The sequence below is a fragment of the Dermacentor albipictus genome, chromosome 6 (genome assembly GCF_038994185.2).
Source record: "Dermacentor albipictus isolate Rhodes 1998 colony chromosome 6, USDA_Dalb.pri_finalv2, whole genome shotgun sequence".
NCBI classification, from domain to species: domain Eukaryota; kingdom Metazoa; phylum Arthropoda; class Arachnida; order Ixodida; family Ixodidae; genus Dermacentor; species Dermacentor albipictus.
Window position 1 is genome coordinate 47,281,413 of NC_091826.1, and position 27,551 is coordinate 47,308,963.

At 47.7% G+C, this 27,551-nt stretch overlaps 1 protein-coding gene across 1 annotated transcript; it reads left to right on the forward strand.

Moving 5' to 3' along the window:
- Positions 1–11,033: 11,033 nt before the first annotated feature.
- On the forward strand, positions 11,034–25,846 carry LOC139046865 (uncharacterized). Its single transcript, XM_070520785.1, has 4 exons — positions 11,034–11,728; positions 11,910–12,267; positions 22,150–22,288; positions 24,114–25,846. Exons 1-4 carry the CDS (start codon positions 11,518–11,520, stop codon positions 24,435–24,437), a joined length of 1,032 nt encoding a protein of 343 aa, XP_070376886.1. The 5' UTR covers positions 11,034–11,517; the 3' UTR covers positions 24,438–25,846.
- The last annotated feature ends 1,705 nt before the right edge of the window (positions 25,847–27,551 follow it).

A 27,551-nucleotide genomic window follows, 5' to 3' on the forward strand; every position in this document is an offset into this window, starting at 1 on the left:
AATGGCCATTGAAAAATGAGGGCGCAATTGTCGTACATTGTCTAGTTGAAGTTGCCTTTCCTCGTTCTCGTTCATTGAAGTGTGCGTGCATCTTGGGGGAATCGTCCGAGTGCTTTTCTACCTCCAGACGTCCAGTGATGAGTGTGTTAGCTTCCCGTCTTGGGCTCTCACAGAAAAAGAACTAAGTTTCTTGGAGGAGGCATTACATCACTCCTAACTATGTTACATGAATTCGCACTTCATTTCCTTGTAAGGGCATGCGCGGTCTACACTGCTTCGCATGTATAAAATCGACGCAGTGGCACAATAAACTTAGTTGAAAGTTTTCGCTTGGTGTGTCGTCTTCTCTCACGTCCGTGTCGTTTCTTTTTTTGTGTCGTGAAATATCATTTAAGTAATGGATTGCGGACTTGCCCGGAATGCTGCTCTCTTTATATTTATTTATTTATTTATTGATCGCGAAATGGCCGCACCTCTTCTCTTCAACCCGATGCATATATATTTTCAGGCATTCTCTTGTGCTGTCTTCAACTGCTCCCGATATGTTGAACTCAATGAGCCTCGGCAGCAAAAACGCTCCTATTAAGAACAGGAGTCGTTCACCCGATCGAACGAGACCATGGCTTTCGCCTGCGAACGGCGACTTCTCGCCTTCCATCCAACGTCCCGTGAGACGATGGATGGATGGATGGATGCAAAACTTTAATAAAGGTCCTGAGGTACGCGACTCTGCGCGCTGCGGGCCGCTCCCACGTTGGGACAGTCAGGCCATGCCCGACCGCCGCATCGTGGGCCCTCTGGACAGCCCATAGCTGCGCCCCAGCATCGGGGCTCTTGATAGCGGAGAGCCACTTGTCTTCATTGATTTGTTCTGTGCCTCTTAGCGAGGGGCGACGCCAGAGCATGTGGTCTAGGCTAGTGATGTCACTGCAGTGCCTGCAAGAACTAGCGGTATAGGTGTCGGAATAAATCTTGTGGAATGAAGCCGGTCTGGGATACGAGCCTGTTTGCAAGAATCTGAGGGTCAATGCCTGCACTCTATATAACTTCTTGTGTGGAAGGGGAAAGACAGAGAGGTAGTTTAATGAATGGAAAATGTAGAGAGGTCGGCCAGATAATGGAGCATCTGGCCTGCTACTCTACATAAGGGAAGGGGAAGAGGGGAAGAAAAAGGGTAACAATGGGGGATGATAATGGGAGGAACGAGGTGAATGACACATTACACAACTGGTATCACAGGCGTGAGTTCAGGCCCGTGTCACCTAGGAAACGTGAAAGTGCACGCATTGTGTCTGTCGTCCGCCAACTCTGTGGCCACGCGCCTTGCAAGAGGTCCTCTGACAGTGGTCCATTGTGTAAATGTCTCAATGTACCTGCCAATGTCAGTCTTTCTCGCGCATACTCAGGGCACACCACGAGCACATGTTCTATAGTCTCTACAGCGCCACACATTGAACAGTCCGGGGAAGGGGACCTGTCGGTCCAATAACATGTGCAAATATTTGCGCGTGAAGGCGACGCCTAATCGCAGTCTGCGTATCAGGCATGTATGAGGGCGTGGAATTCCACGCAGAATAGGAAATTTCATATCGGGATCCAGGCTTTTAAGGCGGACGTGACGAGCGTCTGGCTGGGCCCAGTATCTCCTCGTCGCACTCCTCATTAATTCCGACAGGAGGCATGTGATATCCGGTCTGGAGAATGGCACTACAGTTCGCAGGCCACTGCTGAGGGCGCGCCTTGCTGCAGCATCGGCCATCTCATTACCGTTGAGCCCACAGTGTCCCGGGATCCATTGGAACACAATGCGGTGGTGTTTTTCTTGAGCGTATGAAAGCAGCTCGGTGATCTGCAGGGCCAGAACCTGATATGCGGTGTGGCGCAGGAAGCATCCCAAAATTTGCAGCGCGGGTTTTGAGTCCGTGAAAATGCACCACTCTTTAGGTCTTTCCCCGCAGATGTGGCGAATCGCTTCCCGAATAGCCACAAGCTCTGCAGCGGTTGATGTTGAATTATGGTCTAGTATGAAACCTCGAGTCATCTGTTGGGCTGGTATCACCACAGCTGCTGTCGATGCCTTAGGTGACACGGAGCCGTCTGTGTACACATGAACATATGTCTGGTATTCTGACCAGATGTACGCGAGAGCAAGTTGTTGTGGTCCACTGACGGGAACCAATGATGTCTTTAGTATGCCGGGGACATGTACGCATACGGAAGGTTGAACCATCACCCATGGTGGTTTGACGGGGTGATATGGAAGGACATAGCCTGTTGTTATGTGGGGTAGATGGCAGCGGAGTGCACTTGTGAAACTGCTTTCCGGACGCTCATGTAGAACCGACGTCAATGGATGGCAATGGTGTCGTGTCAGTAAGCGTAAATACACACGAAGTGGTTCGTGGGACAGGTATATCGGTAATGGGCATACGCGGGCTTCCTCAATTGTGCCTTTGTTGGAGGCACGCCGTGGCAACCCGAGGCATATTTTGAGTACCTGCGCTTGGACGCTCTCTAATGTCCGTAAGCAGGAAATGCTCAAGTTTGAGAGTATCGGAAGGCTGTATCGAATGTAGCCCACGAAGAGAGACTGATAAAGTCTTAGTAATGAGCCTTCCGTGGGGCCCCATTTCATGCCTGTTGCGAAGCGAAGACCATGGCAAAACAGATTAAGTTTTTGCTTCAACATATTAACATGCCTCGTCCATGACAAATCGCGGTCAATGATAATGCCCAAGAATCTGTGGTGGGAGACATAAGGCATTATGACACCGTTAATGGAGATTGGGTAGCGGCAGACGGATTTGCGCGTGAATGCAACCACAGCACATTTTTCGGCAGCTAAGCACAAACCCTGACGCCGTATGTATCGTGAAGTAGATGGCACAGCCCGTTGTAATTTCGCACGTAGTTGTGGGCGTGTTGTACCAGAAGCCCAGATGCAGATGTCATCTGCATATGCACTGATGTGGATGTGAGGTGCAAGCTCACCCACCAGGCCAATCAGTGCCACATTAAATAATGTTGGGCTGAGAACTCCTCCCTGAGGAACTCCGCGGCATACCTGATGACGTTTAGTGTCTCCGTCAGGCGTGGACATGTGAATGAAACGGCCGCTGAGGTAGAGCCGGCCGCCAATACCCAAGTCATCTAGGGCATCGAGAATGGCTTCATGAAGGATGTTGTCGTAGGCCCCTTTGATATCTAAGAAAACAGCGGCGACGAGTCGGCGTTGACGTTTTTCATGTTCCACTGTCGTAAAGAGGTCAATGACGTTGTCAATTGAAGAACGAACCCGCCGAAAACCGGTCATCATGTTCGGATAAAGATCATTTCTTTCCAGAAACCATTCGAGCCTCGCCAGGACCATTCGTTCCATAACTTTGCTAACACAGCTGGCTAATGTAACTGGGCGGTATGAGGTAAGCTCATAAGGAGTCTTTCCAGGCTTCAAGAGAGCAACCAGGCGGCTGATCTTCCACTGCTGCGGAACAATACCGGAGACCCATGTGTCGTTGTAATAATTGAGCACTGCAGTGCGACCAGCCCTGCCAAGGTGAGACAGAGACGAGTACGAGATCCCGTCAGGGCCAGGAGCAGATGAATGCCGACACGACGCAAGAGCAGCCTCTAATTCGGGCATCGTATAGAGCAAGTCAAGTCGTAGTGGTCACTTGAGGAAGGTGGCGCGAAAACTTCGAATTGGATTGAGGCTGGTTGAGTTGTGCCCACAATCATTTTGCAGAAGTCGTCCGCTACCTCTACATCATTGCGGCGTTGGTAAAGGGCCAGAGCACTGAAAGGGTACCTGTCTTGTGGGGGAAAACGTAGGCTCCTGACTACATGCCAAATACGTGACAGCGGCTTGCGAGGATCCAGTGATGAGCAGAACTTTCTCCATCGCTTCCTTCCTAATTTCTCGAGATGGCGCTTTATTTGTCATTGAGCTCGGCGACAAAGGGCGAGATCGTACGTGGATTTCGTCCTTCTATATTTCCTTTCAGCGCGCCGTCGGACTGCGCGCAACCTCTCGAATTCCACGTCGATAGGAGACCCCGATGAAGGTGCACATATGGTCCGCGTGGCCTCACTGAGGGCGGAGGTGATCAAGTCTTCTATTTACTTTGGTGACTCGAGATTCGCACAGGAATTCTCCACGAATGTCTTAAAAGTGGGCCAGTCAGTGCACCGCACATGAGACGAAGTGGTAGGTGCGAACCACTTGACGCAGATATACGTTGGTATGTGATCACTGCCATGTGTTTCCACATCACTGAACCACCTTATAGAAGACTGTAGTCGTGAGGAAACAAACGTCAGGTCCAAGCAGCTACTATAGGACGCGCCACGCAGAAACGTAGGAGAGCCATCATTAATATTGACGAAATCCTGTGAGTGCATAAAGTCGGACAAGGCTTTGCCTCGGTTATTCATTACTGTACTTCCCCATTGGGGGTGATGAGCATTGAAGTCGCCCACAATAATATGGGGAGCTGTGCAACTCTGGATTGCTGAGGACAGATACGAGAAATCAATGTGATCTCTGGGTGGAATGTAGCCGCCGAGGATCGAGAAGACCCGCCCTCTAAGCGTTAACGTCAAGCAAATGTAGTGGTTCGAGTTATGGTGCTGGAGGGCAAGGCGGTAGTGTGGAATATCTCGGCGTATGCACACTAATACCTTGCTGGTTTCATCAGCTTCTCGAGACCACAGCAGGACATATCCAGAAAGGCGGAAAGCAGAAGGCATGTTGGGCTCACATATAACAATCACGGGGAAGCGGTATTTCTGGACGCGCTGTCGGAAGTCACTTAGGCGACCACGCAGGCCTCGGGCATTCCACTGCATCACTACACTGCGACGTATGTGCATCGACACAGAGGAGGGGTTGTGTGGTAGCGCCATAATGAATCACTGCAATGCCGCCAAGAGCGGCTCAATTGCATCCAAAAACTGAACAACAACCCTTGCTGTTGGCGTATTGATGCCTGAAAGCAGCGTGCGCATGGAATGTAAAAGTTCTTTTAGAAGAACGTTCACCTGCTGGTCTTCCGGCTTGTCCTTAATGTCCACTGGACCGGCACGGATTGATGGACGCGTTGGTTCGACGACTTTTGATGACAGAGCAGGCCATTCCACATCAAAGGAGGTGGATAATATACCCGCATCTTTCTGAACCACCGTGGTAACATGGGGCGCTGCAGCAGGCGGCGTCTTATTCTGCAGCTCAATACGTTGAGGCAACGGAGCTGAGAGTTGCTGTGACGGCGGCTGAGACAGACTAGTGACGTGTGACTCCGGGCGTTGGTGTCGGGAATGACGTTTGCGGCGACGAATAGACGCGGCCGCATCTTGGTGACTTGAGTTTTCTTTTCCCATCTTCTTCAGGATAAACCTCTCGTTCTTCATCCTAGGACAGTCTTTAGCCGTCGCCTCATGAGCGCCGAAGCAGTTGGTGCACTTGACTGTCTCCGTCTTGCAAGTGTCATGCTGGTGTGATCCGCCGCATCGACGGCAGGATATTTCGTTTCTGCAAACAGCACTCACGTGGCCAATCCTGTTGCATTTGCGGCATTGAACAGTCTTTGGAACATACAGACGGACAGGATGCCGCACATAGCCCACCTTGACGTGGGATGGGATAGAGTCGGCTTCAAAAACAACTTTAACACACTGTGATCGGCCGAAACGATGAATGTCGACTATCTTGGCCGTAGATTTGATCAGTGTCCGCAGGTCGCTGTCCGTTATTTCAGGGTCTACGTCTGTGATAACTCCAGCGGAAGTCCGTTTTCCGTGAAAGAGATAGGGGCGGACCGGCATACCGCCTAACACTCCAATTTCTTTCAGTTTGTCCACGGACGCCCGAGATTTCACATCTACCGTAAGGACATTCTTCCAAGCGTTGATTCTGACCTCTTGGACTTGTCCCGGAATCAGCTGGTCGAAGAATTGGGACAGCCGCTGTCTGTTGATGGTATTCAAGTTAGCCGTCTCCGTTGTGGCTACGAAGGCCATAGAAAACCCGTCAGGTGCATCAACATTCTCTGCAGGCAACTCCCTCGCTGCTGATGTCCGGCGTAACGCGCCAAGTTTGTCAACGGTCTTTGTAGTCGACTCACCAGCTGTTGATGTCCGGTGCAACTTCCTTTTCAGGCGGCGCGATTCAACAGGCGTGAAGCTGCTACTGTCGGAATCCATCTCAGTCACCGTGGAGTCATCGGCCGAATCTGGAAGCTCCACGTCGGTGACGGTCGTAGCACAGAGGGCACCAACCGGCCGAGCAGCAGCTGGGTCAACTGCGTCGACGGGAAGCTGCACGGGACGTGTGGCCGCCATCCCGAAGGACGACGCGATCACTGTGTACACACAATATTAAAAAGCTACAGAAAAGTGGAACAGCCGAAAACACAGATGCTCTCTACCGTCACTAGTGGAAAGGGAAAGTCTCTCCTGCCGAGATAGAAGTGCTGCGCAATTTCATTGTATGTGGTCGGTTGATCTCTGCTCTCCACCACTGCGGGCCGGCGCTGGAGTTCTCCGTGGTCGCGGAAAGCGAGACCTCGCGCCTTGGAGTGGGCCAGCTCGTTCAGGTTTGTGGGGCCTCCCATGATGTGGGGGCCTCCCATACCACCTGAGAATGTGGGTGGCGATGCTTTTGCCGTCGAGGATGCGACAGGCTTCCTTACACACAGCGCCAACGCTGAAGGAGCGGATGGCTGCCCTGGAGTCGCTGAAGATATTAGCATGTTTGTCGTCCAGGAGGGCCAAGGCAATGGCCACTTTCTCGGCCGCACGCGACGACGTGCTTCGTACCGAAGCGGCGTTAGCGGTCGAACCCCTGTGGTTGATCGACACTACCATGAAATTGTTGCTGTTGCCATAATAGGCGGCGTCAACGAAGCAGCTGCCGCCTGGGAGTTCTGTCGCGCGGCGTAGGAGCGCCACCGCCCTGTCCTTCCTTCTTTCTACGTTGCGTTGGGGATGCATATTGCGCGGGGCGGGTGGTATGATGACTGTATCTTTGTGCTCTTTCGGAAGGCCCTGATAGGCGTCTTCGACAGTGGCCGGGGGGACGCCCATCTCTGTTAGGAGTCGTCTGCCTGCCCTGGCGCCGGAGAGCCTGAGAATCTGTGCCCTTTCTTGTGCTTCTGCAGTTTCTTCCAGGGTATTATGAATACCCAACTGCAGGAGTCGGTCGGTGCGTGTGTAGTTTGGTAGTCCGAGCACGCTCTTGATCCCCCTCCTTATCATGGCATTTAACTTGTCTCGCTCGGCCCTCTTCCAGACGTGCATGGCCGCTACGTACGTGGAATGGCATAACAAGAAAGCGTGGACTAGCCTTATCAGATTCTCTTCGCTCAGGCCTCTCCTTCTGTTAGCTACCCGCCTGATTAGACCGATGACGCTATCCGTCTTTTTTGTAGTTTGTGAATGGTGATGCTATTCGTGCCCGCCCCTTCGAGTGTCATTCCCAAGATTGGAATGGACGCGACTTTGGGAATGAGATCTCCGCACTTGGTGTAGAGATTAATGTCAATTTCAGTGGGGGGTTTCCAGTTCTTTGGCTTGCGGCCCTTTCTAGTTGGGCTGTAGAGAAGGAGCTCTGATTTCTTTGGGGAGCACCGGAGTCCCGTGTCGGTTAGAAAGCGCTCTGTAGTGTCGACAGCTTCCTGGAGAGCGGCTTGGACTTGTCCGTCACTGCCACCCGCGCACCAGACTGGGCCAGACCAGTCTGGGTCGACGTCCTGATGTCCATTTCCTGCACCTTGGACTCTATCTCTCGCATTCTGTTTTCTAGGGATTGCATTTTGACGTTTTGTGTGAGACGATGATCTCTTTAGTTTTCGGATGTTGTTTTTATTCGGTTACCCCGAAAGTCCCGGTAGGGGCAGGTAGGGGGAAATGATAACGAAACTGAGATACACTGTAACCTATTGAAAATACCTTAATTATATTTGTATATTGACACGTGCGCTTGTCTACCTTTTCCGGGTGACCACTTGTCACCACCTAACAAACGTTATCGCAGAGCGCAGGACACACCTGCATCTATCGGAAGTTTCTCGAATGTTATCGATGGTTCCACCCGCTGTCTGTCACAGAAACTTGTCTAATCTGATTGCATGTATGCGCGACGCGAATAGTGTAGAGCTGTGTGGAAGACACGCAGGTACCAACGGTTACTGTGGAACATTCGACGACTGACGGAGAAAAGCAGACGCGCTTGACCCGCTGATCAGATTTTCTACCATCGCTGACTGATTGCGTTCTCGCCGCTATCGCTGTGTGTTGAGCGTAGCCTATGTTTTAGGGCACAGGCTCGCCCAATGAACGACTAGTTTTACCATTCACTGTTTTGCTGCTTTTTTCACCGGCCCTACCACATGAAAATATATATATATATATAATAGTGTTACGTAATGCGTGAACGATGCCTATACCGAGGGGAAAGCTTAATTATACGGTCGAGATTTCAGCAGGAGGAGATTTTCTCTGGCCTTCTCCTCAATTGGGGCAATGGGTGAGGGAGAAACAGTAAAAGGATGAGAGAGAACGAGGTGACGACGCAATATTACCGTAAGTGCTTGTGTTGGATATGCAACGATCACGAAAAACAAGAAAAATGCAAACAAATGATGCATTACTAAGCAGTATATTATTACATACCTTTATTCGAACAAGTCTAATATTAACAACCTAAAAGGAAGAAGTAGACCGAGTATAAACGTCATAGAAGGTGGCATAGTTATTTAACGTAAGCAATAAACTCTTCCTGATGCATGACACGCGCTGTCTTCAGATTATTGAAGAGTACGGGCATATCGAGTGTCCAGCAACACGAATGTACATTAAATGTTAAAGTCCATAGCCTCATATTGACGTTCGTAAGCGTACTTACGAGCAGAATCTAAAATGATAGCGAAGGTTAGCATCTTCCCTTTTCTCTCTCCCTCTCATTTTTTGTCTGCTAATAATGAACGACTATACTGTAAACAGTGTCCCCCTCCCCCCTAAAATAGTGAGAACAAAAGATTTAGGTCCGGTGCTAAAGTGCCTAAGTATTTCTGATGCACTGTAAGCTTCCTTTCACGCGTAAAGTGAAATTGAAGTTACCGGCTCGCGGTACGGGTGCGGAATCCGAGAAGTCAAATTTCGCCGTCCGTTTTCTTCGTCAATAATCAAGGACCCTCGAGTAAACAAATGTTTCCCGAAAAATTGAGAACAAAAACAGAAAATCAACTGCACTTAGTTATCCCTATGTGGATGAATGCGAAAGGAGTGCGAACACTACGTGTTGCTTAGACTTGCCACAGCGCGATGCCAACGGTTCTACTTGCAAAAAAGGTCGTGGCTTCGAGTTCCCTAATTATTTTGCCTTAAACAACAGAAAAGTTCGTGGGTTCGGGTGCCTTAATTAACAATGTATTTATTAACTGTGACTTAATTACCTTCGCCTTAAATAATGCCAAATTGGCGGATTCGACTCGCACCAAAGGTCGAGGGTTCGTAGCCTTTTTGTACCCTCGCGTGGTCACACCGAAAATGCCGGATTTTGCGCTTCTCGAGTCAATTGATGCGTTCCCCTTAAAACGGCAAGCAGCCGAAGGCGCAAAACTATTCACAGAGCAGAGGTGGCAGCGAGCGACCGACGGCCTCGTTCCCATTGCACTTTTCTCTTTACATCGACGGGTAGCAAGTACAGTTGAAACTCGATTTACCGAAGTAACGACCACGCTGGAGTTATTTCGTTAAATCGGGAAGTGCGTAAAATCGAGAAAGCAATTTTTCGGTCCCCCTAAATCTGAAATTGTAACAGAGAGACGCGAAAAAACTACTGCTGCATTCTATTTGTCGCAAATTACGTTATACCCAGGTGGCGTTGAGTCCACACTTCCGTGCATGGGCGCGGCATGCAGCCTCGTCAAAATAAAGCTAGCGATGTGACCATGGCACCTAGATGTTTTAAGGGGATAGCTTTAGAGCGCACGCTTCAAGAAAAACCCGTCGGTATCAAAATTAGAAAAAATCACCGCTTTTTTAAACTCATTTATTTCAAGAAAAATGACCTTAAATCGAGTTCGACCAAGTTTGTTTCGTTAATTCGGGCTGATTATATTACGGAACTCTGTGAGTACCTGCCTGTGAATGAAAATTTCTTTATTAGATGAAGAACTTCGTAAAATAGGATTTTCTTGGATCGACTTTTCACTGCGGTAGGATAAGTGAGCTACAGACGAGGTTTCTGCAGAGAAAAATGCAATGTCATCTCTCGGCTGCTTTGTTTTCAAGGAGCTGACGAAGTGACCAGAACAAAAGGTAAACTGGTGGTAGCTGTCCTGGCGCAAAAGTTTCCTTTGTCATGTTAAATTAACGACTACGGCTTCGAATGCATAACTGTCTGAAACCATAGAGTTCAGCAGCTGGCACAATGTAATTTGTACCATCCTTCACGAGTTGATTAATGCGTTGATCTCAGAGGTTACAAATCGCGGGTCTCTCTCCGGCGATTTCTTTTCGATGTGTTTTCTTTTAATTCTAAATGAGAATGGAATAAATATAGATGAAAAAAATATAAATATAGGAGCATATTCCGCAGGGCAACTACGATCTGGACATGTGTCGCGAAGAGCCGACCGTCGTCACTATGTTTTTTTAGTAAACTGTGCACAAACAGAAGGCGGCAGTCCTGTAGTTCTTGTCTTGCCGTCACGTTCGCCGTGAGTGCACCAACGGGTGCGAACTGCGTGAGTGTGTGGTGAATACTTTAGTATTAATGTTTTTCCGTTTTCCTGGCCGTGCCAGAGTGACTGCTCTTCGATCGTGGCTCCTTCTTAGACCTTTCCATCCTTTAGGGTGCGTACGGGGCCCTTTTCATATTTTTTTTCCACGCCACTTCATTCTTAGTCAATCGCACATCCCAGGTAAGTGCCACAATTCCTGAACCTATCATCATCACTTGCACCCCTATCGCGCCATTTGGAACTTGCAAGGGTGAAAAGAAGAAAACGAGGAAGTAGAGTCATGGCGGACGGTAAATGGTCTGGTTCTAGCTCCGCACGACACTTGAAAGGGGGCAGACCTGGCGAGAACAGCCCCACGAACGCGAGGGCATCTCCGAAAGGTGTCGAATCCTCGAAGTCTGCGAGAAACCGTGGCAGTGACTCTCCGAGAAGTCAACACTCGCCTACGTCATCCGTCATTTCGCCACCGCCACAACGAGACGGCGAAGCGCGCGAGGCAGGCGAGGAAATCTCGCCAAAACGGACCGCTTCGCCGAACCGCGGAGCTTCGCCGGCAAACCTGCACGAGAAAACGGTTGCGAGCGACTCTCCCAGCTCGGCGAGACCGAACACGTCCGCTCGAGCTTCGCCAAGGCGAGGAGGTACGCCGACACGTAGGACATCGCCCGTGAGGGCGGACCCATCTTCAAAACCTGGTGCGTCCTCGCCGAAACATGGCGAAGCTGGTGTTCCAAAACCCGGTGATGCTTCGCCAGTGCTTCGGGGTTCACCGATGCAATTGCACAATATACGGGTGCCAAAAACGGGAGGCCAGTCCCCTGCGCGAGGCCCAGCGAAACCGACGAAATCCGGAAGCGCTTCGCCGAAACGGCGAAGCTCGCCTAAGCGACAACCTATACTGATGCAAGCGGGCACGCCGAAGGGTCGCAGGTCACCATCTGGAGGAAGCACACCTATTCGCCGAGCTTTTCTCGGGAACGCAGGTTTGAAATCTTCGGAACTATATGGCTAACATAAGTGTCATATACTCAGAATATTTTGAATCCGTAAAGGTCATATAGTTTATTGCTGTCTCGACCTCATGTCCCACCCATGTTTTTACGCCAGAACACTTTGTAGGAACACGTCCCTTGGTCTGCAAGAACTTCGCATCTTTGGTTACAGGTGCAGCGGCCGCCCCGAAGCCGCAGTCTGCGAAAGACGAAGTCGCAGCCAAGCCGGCCGACGATGCAGGTTCGACGAGAAGCCCTACCGAAACTCGACGTAGGCCCACGATATCTCTGAAGGACCCGCGGTTCCGGTACATTGCCCAAGCCCTGATGGCTGCGCGGGGAGGTCGTGGAGCGGGCGGTACCAGTGGCAGTTCGTCGCCCAACGGACGGACATCCCCTTCCGCCACCCCGTATTTCGCTTCGGATGACGACAACACCATCCTCGAGCTCGGCACATCACACGTTCCCCACTCCCCGGGGGGATTCGGAGGGAGGTCCTCAGGAACTGCCTCACCCGTGATCTCACAGAGGTAATGCTGGTATGATACATATTTACACACTGTATACTTTAAACATATAGCCTATACTTACGTATGCATGGTGTGCTCTAGTTGACATGGAGAAAAAAGGAAAACGGAGCTGGGCAGGGCATGTAGTGTGTAGGGTAGATAACCGGTGGACCATCAGAGTTACAGAATGGGTGCCGAGGGAAGGGAAGTGCAGTCCAGGACGTCAGCAAATTGGAGTTGGGGATGACACTAGGAAATTTGGAGGCACACGTTGGAATCAGGTTGCGCAAGACTCGGATACTTCGAGATCGCTGTGAGCGGCGTTTGTCCTGGAGTAGTCATGGAACTAGACTGATGAAGTATAAGAAGAAGAAGAAGATGATGATGATAATACTTTAAATGGACATAAATACAAGCACTAAATTTGTATAGAGCGTTGTAGCATGCTTCGATAAACACATTTTTGGTAATCTTGATGTAGCTAGTCTAATAATCAGAAGACCCCAGGAAGTTAGCTTTTTTTTAAAATTATATGGACACCCCCAGGCCAAATTTTGCCGTCGGCGTTGCTGTGCCGTTCCGCGTAGAGTCCAAGTGCGATGACATCACGGATGCGCGCCTTACGCTGTACGTGCGAGGGAAATCATACGAGGGTGGGCATGTCCTCCTACAGATTGAGTGTGATGGCAGGTTTTCCTCCAGCTGTCGAGAACGCCGTGTCATGCTGATAACGCGGGAAGTACCGCGCTCTCAGCGTTAAAGGAAGGAAGTGCGGGCAAGACAGATGGGACAAGATAACCCCAAAGGGTGTAAATTGTTTAGGAGTATATGTAAATATGGAGTATGCACCTTTAAAAATGCTTGCACCTTTTCGGGCGGAATCAAACCTGCGTTCTGTTTCGTGCATTACATTGCTGCATGCACCAATCCCAAGGCTGGGTGGAGCAAGAAATTGTGCGCCGTGCGTCAAATGATCGATAATTACATAATTTACTCGTTCAGTAGTATGTGTAGTTGCCGTACAAGCAGACCTTATATAGTGCAACTAAGCCCAGTAAATGTTACACATTGATTGCATATTAATTGCATATACTAGATCAGTCGCTTTTCCGCATGTCTGCTTAGGGCATGTTTATTGTTTTACACCACACACACACACACACACACACACACACACACACACACACACACACACACATATATATATATATATATATATATATATATATATATATATATATATATATATATATATATATATATATATATATATATATATATATATATATATATATATATATATTTTTTTTTTTCGAGCATCTTACATAGCCTCCACGAAGGCAGTGTGCAAGAGGAATACAGTTACATCAACGTGTAACAGGAGTTATTCAAGTGAGGAAAAAAGAAACCATCACATATAAAAGCAGTATTTCCTAAAATATAAAAGCAAAATTGGCTGAGTTGGCGTCCCTTCACGGCTCTGACTGTTACCTTGAAAAGGCAATATTTGCACACCGCAATTGTCGGCAACATGAAACTAAACCCAGAAACATAAGTATGCATGGAAAGATACTAGTAAATATTACACGAAGGTCATTGCACTACAGAGTAGGCGTACAAGCACAAAAAGAAATTGCCAAGTCATATGCTGAATTACGCTGATGCAAAAAAAAAGAGATCAAGGAGAACAAGAGAAAGACAGAAAGAAGCTAGGCAGACACCAAACACTCTTTGCCATCCACAGTAAGCGACCAGTTCACAGATAATAGGTGATGTGTGAATCCACTTTGTCTAAAAACAATGATTAAACATAAGAAAAGTATACGTGTCATATAATATCATATAATATAATACCGTATACGCAAGTATAAATATCAATTGATAAGCTTATAAAAAGAACACAAGCACGAAACGCAAGAAAAAGCACGAAATGAGTAAACGGATGAGGCGGCAAAATGTTCAAGAGAGAGCACGACGCAAATGTGAAAAATTGCCGGGGATATGTTCCGAGAAAAGAGCCCGCAACACGTGAAAAGAGAGGGAATGCGCACGCTGAAATCTCGCGCGGTCTGCCTCCTAAGGCCGCCTCCGTGAGCGCCAGGATGGATGGATGGATGGATGGATGGATGGATGGATGGATGCTATGAGGGTGTCATTTGAAATGGGGCTTTGAGTTTCGACACCGAGCTCTTGTTATTATTTTGCCCCATGTCTACCAGATGGATGGATGTGGATCACGGTGTAAGAATAGGATAGGTGGCTGAACGAAGGCCGTCCCGGCGGAAAAAAGTCGTGCATGTATCGCTTTGCCCTCGGCAGATGGCGCCACAGACACAAGGGCCTTGGTTTTGAACCAGAGAAGCAGGACGAGAGTCATTGCGGATGTGAAAAGCGTCAATAAAACGTTCGAATTCGCTTCTTACGGTAAACTAGATGCGTATGTTATTCGAGCTTGAGACGGAAACTTGTTTGCGATGAACGAAGCATACGTTTCACGACATTAAGCGTTCTCCGGGAGCTATGTAGTGCACGCGCTCATCCATGCCGGTATAGGAGCATGGCACAATGAGTCCAGCGCAACGGTAGTTGGCAATACTGATCAGGCTCCTTGACGCTGCAGCGAACTTTGTGAAATATTAGTGGCTACGATACATGACCCAACCACAGACCTTACCATGATGAAATGCCAAAACGTCCGCACGAAAACTAGTTTTACGTGTACTGTAACCTATATAAGCTCGCAGTTAAATTGTAATGGACTGCAAAACAACTTTCCAATGTGGCTATTCGAAGGCCGCATTTTTTAATAACTGAAGTTGAATGTTCTGGTAGAGGTTGTTGTGATGTTAGTGTGCAGGATGGCCTAGCCTTGGTTTGACGGCATTTCCTCCGCGTGAGTCAATCATATGGACGACTGTCATCTAAAAACCACGGACGCAAAAGCAGTAAAGTTTTGAGCAGATTGACATTTATTTGACATGTACAGAGAACATGCCATAAACTGAATTATTCGTACAAGCGTTAATGTTCCATAAACAAACCGGACACTGGCACACATGTCGCGCACACGGGTAAGTTCATGACGCCCATCATTTAATTCAGCACATTAAACGTAGAGTTTTCACCTACTGAAGCTTCGACAGCTTTCGCAGCTCCTTCGACTTATTTGTTGCCTCAGATTTCTGTTGTTTGCAGAACTGCCTCATTCTCATGGCTACATAACTGTGTAGCACGCCAGCCATAACTTCTTCTTTATGGTCGGCACAGGAGAACTGAAACTTGTACTTATCAAGCATGTTTTCCAATGTTAATTCATAGGCATTTCTGAGAGCCGCATGCTTGTGGAATTCCATCTCCGTTGCATGAAGCAACTGAAAAAGACTTCGCTTTGGGTGCAAAAGACCTCCCCTGGTTTTACACAGAACAAGGCTGCTTTCCGGCTGATGATGAAGTGCGCTTTCTTCCAATAACCCTTCACGGCATTTTGCACACGTTGTGCTTTTCAAGTACTTGCGGCATATAAAACCAGCTAAATAATAAATTATGCAATCTGCAGCTGCCGGTGCTTCATGCAAGTTGTCGAACACATGGTCAACTTCCTCTTCAGCAGCAACTAGGCCATCTAGCTTCTCTTTGAGTTGCTTAAGGTGTCCTTCTGACTTGACACTGTCGTCAAAAGCAAGTTTCAAATCTTTGAGCGTGAGTACAGGTGCACCTTGCCGAGATTCATTTTCAACTTGACAGTTTCCGAATTTAGGGGGTTTAATCAAACTGTAAACTGATAACATGTTGTAAAGCTGCAGAAATGTGGGCATAGATGGGTGGTCATTTTGGCCACCAGCCTGTCGGATAATGCCAAAAAAGCGTTCCAACACGTCTTGGTTAAGTTTTCCTGTTAAAACATATCTGAAACCGCACTCCTTTAGCAGGTATCTTGATAGTTCCAGTGCGGACAAAATAGTCACACGAAGGCCCTCAGCGGTTTGCTCGGTTAGGAAACTTGCTCTTGAGATTGTTCCTGATACGACTTCTTTTTCCCATTTATTTAACCAATGCAACGATGAGGCCAGGACCCTCAAATCTCGGCTGCCAACAGTGATGCTTTCCTTTGGATGGTTTCGGTTAAGAGCATCAAAAAGATCATTAAACCTTAGTGTGAATTCTACTGTTGCCTTGACATTTTCGAGCCCTTTTGTGCCTCTCTTCGAGTAGAATTCCAAGCCTTTCGATACACTCAAGCTGAACAATTGAGTGGCCAACTTCACCCGCATTTTTTCGGTCGTTGAAGGGTTGATGTGGGACAGAGTCAATTTGGGGCAAACACGCAAATTTCCCGGCTGTTTAGAATCCTCCATAAACAGCCTGTCAAAATGTGCCCAGTGAACACGATCGCCATTTACGCACAACACTTTCTGTGAAAGCAAACGGTTCCGAACGCATTTCAAAAGATGGGGTGCGTCAGAAAACACATATACGTTGCGTTTTTCATCAACGGGGTGGATGAAGTAGTTCCGGGTATGTTGCAATGCTCCAGTGACGCCGAATTCCTTCCACATCGCACGGTTCGTACTTGCGCCATCACAGACGACTGCGTCGACTAAGGCTCCCCCATCTTCAAGCAAAAATATTGCTTTTAAGACGAGCTGAGCGAGTACAGCTCCCTTTGTGGGGCCCTTGCTTGCAAACACAGCTATCGGCTGAGAGTACTTGTCGCCAAATGACCGAAAGGTAAATACAAGCCCGTGGTCAGCAAGGTCGTCGGGGGCCTCTGAAGAGTCTCCATAATCAGTGAAGCCACTGTATGTCATCGTCTTCGAATGAACTCGAATTTCCTTTCGGACGCGCATTTCGTCGAAAACAAGTATCCCGTGGCGTTGAAAATCGTCTTTAGTGGTCATCTTCTTCTTAAAGGCCGTGAAAAACCTCTTGTCAAAGCCACACCTGACTCTTATCATGCTCAGGTACTTGCGCACCGTCGTAACGCAAGGAAGGGGGAGCACCTCATTATCTCGCAGGAACGAGTATGCAGATGGGCTGCGTATGTGCAACAGCAAGCACATCAGAAGCCAATCCTCTGTGTACCGTCTGCTTTTTTTGTTCGTGAACCTCGCTGCTGCTACGCAGTCCTTTACCACAGTCAGCTGAGCACTAGGGAGATCTATTCTGCGTAGTTTCTCACCCAGTTCTTCTTCTGACATGTTTTGCATGTGGATACGAGCTTCTGCAAGCTCCGCCGACATTTTTTTAAAGCGGTTGAGCAGACGATTTTTCGACCTTTTCAGAGCATAATTTGCCCGACGCAGTGCTGCAACTTTGTCCTTGCTCTGGTATGAAGTCAACGGACGCGTACCTGAAGGCCTAAGCCTGCGCTTTCTTTCTTCTGTTCTTTTCTGGTGCATTCGCAGGACGTTTGAAAGGCCAGAACATTTGTGACATATTAATAAGTTCGAGTCACTAGGGTCAAGAACAATAGAGCATCTCTTGTGCCGCCATCTCTGGTTGTTGTCCAGATATGCGCATTTTGTTTCAGCGTGCGGGTACTCCAGAGTGCTCGGTCCACCACTGCACAGTTTTGTCTTATCAACGTGCTCTAAGAAAGCCTTAACGTCATCCATAGTTGTTAAAGTACCTTCAAAGTGCACATCTGCCATTGAAACTGACCTGCCCATCACGGTTATGTTTGCCAGCATATCTTCATGAATTTCAACAATTTTAGTGGTTACGAACGAAGATGCGGTGCTCACTGGCGATAGGCCTGCATCTGACAGTAAACGGCTTACAGGTACTTTGGTGCGCTCCAGTTGGGAGAAGACGACGCTTTTTACTTCTCCAAAGTCGAGCAGGTGGTATCCCCATGATTTTGACGGAAGAAACGACCGTGGTAAATCGCCGAACAAGCTTGCGAACGCAGATTCCAGGGATGAGCTAGGTCCAGCAGATTGAGGCATATTATCACATGTCTGCTCTTCAAACGCATCCATGTCGTGCTCCGGTGCACTCGGCAACGCTTGAAACGAGCTCCCATTAACGCCACCACTGTCACTGCTACACGAGGCTTCTTGCTCGTTACAATCTTTTGATGAAGCGCATTTTCTTTTCGACTGCGACCACGGTTGTCTTTCCGCCGGGCGCTTCCTTGTTTTCACTGTTTTAGATAGGTAAGCCGGGCAGTCGGGAAATCTTGTGGGAACAGCATCGCTCGCCAGCGATGCCTTTCGCGGAGCACTCACCAAGACGTGTCCTTTGTAGTGCGCTGTCCAGGTCTTGGACACAAGGTGAGGCTCGAAGTGCTTTTCGCAGACGTGATCATTCGGCTGAAGGACTCGATCCTTCCTTGGGATAGCTCGACGCCAAAGGTTCAAGCGTTCTTCGTCTTTCGGTGGAGAAAAGAGAGACAGTTTCTCCGTACAGCCTTTGTAACCCGTTCTGCAGCGGGGAACAAAACATTTCTTGCCCATCACACTCACATGTGCACGCCTGACACCAGAAAAAGAAATGCCGAGCCGCGTTGGGATAGGAGCGAGCGGCGCTAACATAACCAATGTAGGCCCCTAACAATGTCGCGCCACCTGTCGGAGAGTGAACAAAACATGCACCAGTGTTGGGCACTGCCGCTCCATGTTTAGCGGCCGCCGTTCGCACACCTATCCTATTCTTACACCGTGATGTGGATGGATGTTATGAGTGTCCCCTTTGAAACGGGGCGGTCGGCAATTGCGCCACTAAGCGCTTGCTGCTATACTGCCTAATGTCCTGCCTAGGTTAAACAATAAAAAAAGATTTGAAAACCCTATGAACTCCCACAACCAAATTTTCTGATCACCTGTTGCGAACTGTGCTTTTGTACGTCTCCATCTTTTGTGGTTTCCTTACTTTTATTCCACCAATCCTCCGATCGGCCTCTTACTAATCCCTATTGCGGACATGTTTCCTTTTCCACTGCTCTCGCTGAACCTCTGCTCTCGCTTCAAAGAGGCCAGTGACGCCTAAGTCGACCGCTGGGTAGACGTCTTCACAATCTCATAAAACATGCTCCATAGTTTCCCTAGCTTTACCGCAGCAAGCACATGCTTCGTCATAGTTCTGATATCTCGCTTTATAGGTGCGTGTTCTAAGACATCCCGATCTCGCTTCGAAAAGTAATGAGCTTCTGTTTGAGTTATCACACCTTGTTTCTTTCCTGATTTCGTTTTTTCCTCTTAAGTAGTTACTCATGGCAGGCTTCTTTTCCATTGCCGCCACGCATGAGATCATTTCGGCCTCTCTGACGTTCCCCTTGACGTTCTTTGTTGCTGTGTTGCCCACCCTACAGGCCGCATACTTGCTGGTAAGCTCCCTAGTTTTTTTTTTTCCTCCACTGTGAATCAATGTTTTTCCTGTACAGATACCTCAACACTCTCCCATCTCATCTACTTTCTTCAAAATTCCTCAGTCGTTCTTCATACTCAATTTTACTTCGAGCTTCCCTAACTTCAAAACTAGTCCAGCCATATCACCCTACACATCTTCGTTTGTAGTCTTTCCATGAGCGCCCAATGCGAGGCGGCCCACTGACCTTTGGTTCACATCGATTCCTCATTGTACCCCTGATTTAAAGCAAAGAACCGCATTTCCAAAAGTAAGTCCTGGAAACATTACACCTTTCCGCATACCTCGGAGCACCTCGTACCTATTTCATCCCCATAGCGCTCTGTTCTTCATTATGACTGCCACTTCTCTTCCGCTTCACTGTTATTGTTTTTTCCTGTGTTTCCATATATCTATTGCCTTCGTTTATCCATATACCAAGGTATTTATATTCTGTTACCCGAGGCATTTCCTGGCCCTGTATCGCCACTGCCTGTTCACTGTTTTCATAGAATACCATAACACCTGATTTTCTAACACTAAATTTCAAACCTAAATTTTTGCCTTCCTGCACACAGATATTAGCCAGAGGTATAAATCACTTTGCTTGTTAGCTATCAACACAATATAGTCCGGATAAAATAAACCTGCAAGCTGCTGCTCTACTACTGTACTCGCCTGTTGTATGAGCGATTAAACCTGATACAACTTCCTTCTAGCGCCCTCTCCATCATCATCATGTACATCATAAACAGCAGTGGGCATAAAGGACACCCCTGTCTCAGTCCCTTGTTGATATGAACTTTCTCCTCTCTCCTCATCCCTTTCCATTCAACGCAAACGGTAGTTTCTATGTAAATCTATCTCAAAAGCTGTAGACTTCCCCTTCCGGAATATCCCACAAAATAATGCGGTCTACGTTGTCATGGGCTTCTGTAATGTCTAAAAAGACCACATATAATGGTCGGCTTTCTGCTTTTGATATTTCAATGCACTGAGTATGAACAAATAAGGTATCATCTAAACGCGTACTTATTCTGAAGCCATTCTGAAGCTCTCTTAAATGCTATTATTCTCTGCCCATGCTTGAAGCATTAATTTGCTTGCCTGCATTGCTAGCCTGTATTTTACCGATGTAATGGTCAAGGGCCTCTACGAATGAATTCAATCTTTCTTCCCCTTACCTTTATAAATTAAATTTATTCTTCTTTGTCGCCAACTGTCTGGTATTCGTCTATCTTCTAATGTTTTTTTTTCCACTGCTTTCACCTGACTTTTCTTACTTTTTGGTCCTAGTTCGTTAATCAGCCTAACGGGAACCTCGTCCAGCCCTGTGGCTGTGCGCTTAGGAATTTTCTCTTCGGCTTTCTTCCAGTTGAAATTTGCCAGCACCAGCTCCTTTTCCACCTAGGTTTCTTTCATGCTCTTTTTTTTCTTCAAATACAACGTCGGCATTGCCTTGGAAAGACTCGGCAGTTATTTTTCGGGTGTAATTTATTGCCGCTTCTCCTTCCAGTCTGTTTTAATCTTCGTCTAGAATGTGTTGTATTGGTGTTGACTTCCTGCCTAATAATTTTATGTGGTTCAAAAATATTCTAGGAGCGGCCTTCTTTTTCTCACGTATTTCTGACAACCAATGTTCACTTTCACATCTTAATTTTGCTTGCACCAGTATTTGAACCATAGACTTTTTCTCCCAGTGTATTTCCCATTTACTGGCTACTTCATCCTGCAGCAACTGCGCCTTCTTTGCCAACCTGTGCTCTTGGGATGCTTTCTGTCGTTCGGCGATCGCTTCTCGTACCTCCCTGTTGCAACAGCTTTTCGGTTTATTTTTTCCCTTCCAACGAACATGTTTCTCTTTCCGTATTTCTGTCGTAATTACACCTAGAAGCTCACCATATTCCCACTCTCTATTTGGACATTTGCCAAGTTCTTCCTCGACTCTAGTGACTATATTTGTTATTTGTTTAGCGTTCAAATTCGCACTTGCTATTATGTACTACTTGCTCTCTTTCCCAACTACATATCCAATTTTCAAAATGGTGCGTTTATGGTCACTGCCGATGCTGCTATACCCTTCCTCATCAATGACCACTTCTCTCAACTTATAATTAATTCCTTCTTTCATCAGACAGATCACTCGGCCAACAACGCCACCTTTGGGCAGCCGGGCGCGCGAGCGACATTTTTTTTTTTCACAGCGCTTGTCATCTCGTAGGCCATGGGGTGGGCCGGGAAGGATTGTGGCTCGGCTCGACTTGTGTCTTTTCGCGCGCGCAAGGCAGCAAGGCGACAAGGGTTACTCGAGACGGTCTTACGTGCACTACTCTACATTTCGTCGGTGGTCTTTCGCGCTGTGTAAGAGCGGGCGCTCACACAGTCAGTCAATCACTATAGCGAACTCGCCAACAGCAGGAGCGAAACAAGCACAAACCTAAGCGCTAAACAACTCACAAGCGTTGGGTGGCAGATGCTTTAAATTCTCTTTTGTTTGTCCTCGCGAAATGCCGCGCCATTCTTACAAAACGGATGGATACACTAACGTATATACAGGGCTTCCATCCAGCTTTCGTCAGCCTTCCGCAACAAGTCAAGGGCATTTCCTCCCGGCAGCGAAATTGGGTCCTCCGTTCGAACCTGGCCGTGGCGCGAGTCTGCGAACGACAATTTCTCGCCTTCCGACCTGCGTCACGTGAGCAAATGACCTCCTTTTTTCTTTTTTTTTATTCGTTGGGCCATTCTGTAAGGTGTAATCAATAAGTTAAGCAGATGTAAAAAGAGAAACGTTTGTTGACAGGAAAGGTGTAAATGTCGGCCGAAGGAGCTCGCGTCAGACTTGCTATTCCAGAAATGGGCAAAGAGTTACGTAGACACAGATGAAGGAAAACTGGAAGCGAGGTGACCATCGAATACAACCGTGAAGGCCGCTGATCAGTCGACTGCGCGCTAAAGACAACGCGCACTGTTCTTACGGATGATCGACACGCCTTTGTCTTGAGATTATTGAGGAATACTACTAAGTTAGACGGCCTCTGTATTTCCATGCGCGAATGTGCGCTACGTAGAAATTACAGTGATCAGGTACTTGAGGATGCACATTACACATATACTACGCACCCGCGATCAGGCACACGATCGCTATCATAAAATCCGCAATTGCATAAAGTTATATGGCCCAAAATGTCAGAAAGCACGGGCCAAGCAACTCGCCCTTTCGCTGTTACAGCTTCGCTTAAAAAAACAATAAAAAGAAAAGCGCTAAGAGAAATTGTAGCATCAACACGTTGTGCATGAGTTCTAGCGAACTCCTATCCTTGTATGGTAATTCCTGCACGATGATGCACAAAGGACGTGAAAGGGTCCCAAGGCAAGCTCTTATTATTGACGAGCACTGGTTATGAACCGAGTATTGTGGAGGACGTTGCACAATATTTCGTAAACTGTGAGACCGCTGCGCATGCGCTGAGCAATCGCAAATCAACAGCAACCAAAAAGGCCAACTTGTCAAACTTTTTCTTTTTCTTTTTGTTGTCCTCGTTATGCCCCAGTTCTGCCGGCAAAGGGAAACAAAGTAGGTGTTTGGAAAGCTGGCACGAGTGTGTAAATGAGTGTGTAAATAAGAGCGAAATGGAAGACATTTTTTTTTAACTCAGGAAGCACAAATTTTAAGTTGGTTAAATGGACTCAGAAAATGATGTCGAATCAGTACAAGATGTTAGCTCACTCTTCTGGAAGCATCGCAACGTTTGCTGATTGAACTCGCGGAGTCTGTGCTGGGGAGCTATAGCCGGTAAGACATTATTTTGTGAACTTCAACTGCGCTAGGGCCGAGACGAATTTGCAAAGTGCCGTGAAATGGTTTAACTGCAGACATAACTCCGGCTCAAGCTGGTATTTCAAGTCAACTGCCAGAGTAGCAAGATAAGCGAACTGGATTCCGCCACTGACGTTGCGATTTAACTATAGAGGTCCAAGGGTGCCGCGCGCAATTCCGATGCGAGATGATTTCTAAAGGCAGCAAACACAGAACCCGGGGACGAAATGTATGGGTGACCCCGTTTCCCCCACTGGGGCTATTTTCTGCATACGAAGGGTTCAGCAACGCTATTCTGTCTTCGAAATCATGGCGTCCTATTAACGTCTGTAGATCGCAGTGTGGGTGCAGAATCTAAAAAGAAAAAAATGGTGAAATTTCGCATGCGCCTTTTTTTTTCGCTCTCTCTGCTGCTGATGAACGACTCTAGAATGAAATAAAGCTCCCCCTCCCCTGTGTTCTCTCTGAAAGACCCAGACACAAAAATTTCAGGAGGTATTGAAGCATCAAGGTAATTCTACTCTACCGCATGGTTCCTATGACGTGTAGCTCGCGTTTTGGGCGCAGAATCCGAAAAGGCGAAGCTCGCCCTCTGTGTTCTCCGCTAGGAACCAACGAATCTGCACTAAATAACTGTTGCACGAAAGACCGAAATCATTTGCCTGACATACTGAAGTCCAGACGTATTTCTTTTCTACTGCAGGGTGGCTCTCACAGCCCACTTGCCGGTGGTACCAAGTACGACGGCCAAAAGCGCTCAAAGCCTTCCTTCTTAGTGCTGACCGGCGCGTGCTTGCTTGCTCTGCTGCTCAGCGCCATCGTCCTCGCCGTCGTGCTGCACATGATCTCAATCTTCAACGCTCCCTCGCGTCAAAAACACGCAGGTCAAAGCAACACCAACACGAGCACAAAGAGTCCGCGGTTCGGCATAGGGGTGGCCGGCACCATCGGCGTTGGCGGAAGCGCCACCGAGGTGGGGAGGGTGCAGACTTCGCCTCCCCCCTATTCTTCATGGCGACACGCTTAGCGCGTCTTCTCAAGGGCGCCGCAGAAGCTCTTGCCGATGTCTCCGAACTGGCTTTCAGAATCGGCGACGAGCTCGCGGACGCATTTCGTAGCGGTGTGCCACACCGTGATCGGCCGTTTTTCGTATTCCGGGGTGGCCACATTCGGCAAGGTGTTCACGCTTCTGGAGAACCCAGGAGCCCATGTGGTTCATCGATTACCGTGGAACGTAACTGGACATAGGTGGCGTTCATTCGGGAGTCGCCTGACCTTCACCGAACCTCTGGCGAGCCGATCGGATTTCGTCGTAGACGGAAGCGCTGACGTTGCGTGGCGACCCACTAAATGTACTGCCGACCTGCCACATACGAGAGTGGGAAGGTGCTGCCGGCGTCTCGGAACTCAGGTTTTGTTTGGCGCCGTACCACCACTTCTTTCTCTGGTTCTCGACAAGCAGCTTCCTCACCGGACTGCAGTGTACGCCGGAATCGGGGATCGCGACTTGGCGGCGGCACCTTACTTTGATTGCGTCGATTACTCTTGGACAAGCACAGGTGCCTCGCGTCGGAGCTGCAAGTGGAGCGTTGGAGCTTGGACCTGCAAGCGACCGACGCGGGAGCCGAAGAGGGCTGGCGCGCGTACAAGAAGAACACGAGACGGAACGTCACCAACGAGTTCGACGAGGCTACTTCAGCGGCGAAGGTATTCGGTGCCACGGCAGCCGGGTCGCCGAGCGTTATTCGCCTTTCTGGTGTCACATTTTCGTGGAGAGGAGGAATGGCGAGAGGCTGTGCGGCTAGCCGCCGAGGCACTGTGCTGACTTCGCTCGTGTATTTCAATGTCACAAGGTTTCCTCGATGAACCCAGAAAGGAGGTGTGACATGTTTCGCTAGTGCTGATGAAGAACGAGTATGGAATGATCTGCCTCCTCCGTATATATCGTTGTCCCAGTTCTAGAATAACGCGGTAATTCATTGACGACAATTGAGTTCTTCGAATATTTTGCAGACTATACTTTAGCCCACGAGTTTGGGGCTTCTTTTTGTTTCTTTTTTTGCTGTGCGCGCCTCGTCAAACCTGCTCGGCAGAGAGGGATCAAGCGAAAGGGCAAACCAAAGTGAAATTCTTTGTTGATCGATTATGTCATAAAGCGATCAGTAATTTCGCTATTCGCATAAGAAATGAGAATAAGACAAGCGGCGATAGATGCCAATGCTTTCTGCGATGGTCTCGCTCGTTAATGCATGTGCGTGCATTTTACTCACGGAAATCACTTTTTGTTGGTTAATGTAACATTTGTTTTCCTTGTGCTTATGCATATTTATAAACTCCCGTATACCTAAATTCTAACGTTCACGATGTCCTAGGCACAACGCGTTTCTGCAATCTTTTGGCTGAGAATTTGAAAGGCCAAAAAATATATGAGGTGGAGTCTTAGCTCACCTAGAAAGGTGCAGTTAGCTCTAGGTGAGCCATACAGAACTAATGATTTGTTGAAGCTGCATGAGTTCAAATTATTTTACCGCCTTGATTGCAAACTGCCTGGTATGCTCCCTCCTTCGATTGTCCCAAGAATGCTGCAAAGCTTTCGCCAAGATCACTTTGCTCCTCAGGTGATTAGTTACGCTTCCCACTGTAATAGAGTCTTCATATTCAAATGCCTTCATAACCAAGTCCATGGGGCCTCCAAAATCATTCATTATGCGGGGCACTTTGTGGTAAAGAGGTCGCACACCGCACAGCTTATGATGGAACCTGAACAGAATGACTTATTCTTATAAAGGTCATTTAGTTGTGGACAAGCTCCTTGTGGAGACACTCGGCTGTATACCGCATGCATGTCTTACGAGCTAATGCTTATTGCGCTGTTCTTTTCGCTTGTTACAATCGCACCTCAATCTTCTGGCTGTCTACAAAGTTTACATGTTGAGATCCGCTTGCGTCGGCGTTGAGTAGTTTGCGCGCAACATTTCTAATGTAAATTCACGATAGTAGAGCTTGAACGGTGACAAAAAGCTACGCGCAATGAAACTTTGTCTTGACTGATTTCTAGCATGACCCTGACGTTCAATATTTGTAATGTTGAAAAGGATGAACATTCTCGCTGCTTCTGACCTTTCCTGGCTTCTATGTTTTGGTTCATAATCGTTGTAATTGAACGCAAGAAATCACGAATAGTATTAATACATGCAGAAAAAAGATATATGGAACATACTTTTGTGAAAAAACGCCTTAGTATGACGCACGCTGCAGTGGCGATGCTTGCTTTACCCATTGAGAAAAATCGGAGAATGTTTGGATTGTTTAGCTACCAATAGCTGGGGAAAAAACTTAATCCAGACCATAGTCAAGAATGCCTTATTACAAAACGAAATATAATGATGATATTTAAGTATTAGGTGGCAGTCACAAACATGTTTCGCACATTTATTCAGCAGAGCCACCAATGCGTCCAACCGAATACACAGCAAGCTGCAGAAAGGAAAGCAAACCGTCGTGGATTTTGACCTAGCCATTTCGAATGTTAGTGCAGGATTGAAATATTCTGTTTTATTTTTATGCCCACGAAAAACCGGTACTTTAGTGGCGACTAACCAATGAGATTACTGAGAGATCAGAAATACAGTGTCCGAGATTTAAGCGGCGTCAAATCTGTATCATTGGCCTTTTCTTTGTGTGAACGTCTAAACATGCCACAAATCGTAGGTAAGCTGTTTATGTTTGGTTAGCCAAACATTCGTGGCCACTCAGCCAACATATTTGTGTCAGACCTCGCTTCCTAGGTGTGACGCAAGTCCGCAAGATCATTGGTGCAACTAATTTGGTACCGCGGTCACTGAACAACTTGCCTTGACTTGTCTTGTCTCTCGAACATTGGTTCATAACTACCATGGAGGACTGGAGAAAAAGCAAGCGCTTTCCAGGATGTTTAGAATTTAAACAAAACTAGATTTGAATTGTAGTGCGTGGCAACAAAGAAAGGTGATTTATAAGTTTAATAAGGATATTCTAAAAATTTTCGAGATAAAATAACTTTACATAATAAACTGAACTTTATCAGGCAGTCATTTGCACCTTCTTCCTCCTCCCCCCTCATCCTGCCAAAATATAACATGGCGTGCCTTTAAGGATATCC

Excerpts from the sequence above, each read along its gene's own strand:
- LOC139046865 (XM_070520785.1), top strand. The coding sequence starts at position 11,518 with ATGCAATTGCACAATATACGGGTGCCAAAAACGGGAGGCCAGTCCCCT. Across the intron at positions 11,729-11,909 it reads AGCTTTTCTCGGGAACGCAG|GTGCAGCGGCCGCCCCGAAG; the intron begins GTTTGAAATCTT and ends CTTTGGTTACAG. Across the intron at positions 22,289-24,113 it reads CGCCTTCCGACCTGCGTCAC|GGTGGCTCTCACAGCCCACT; the intron begins GTGAGCAAATGA and ends TTTCTACTGCAG.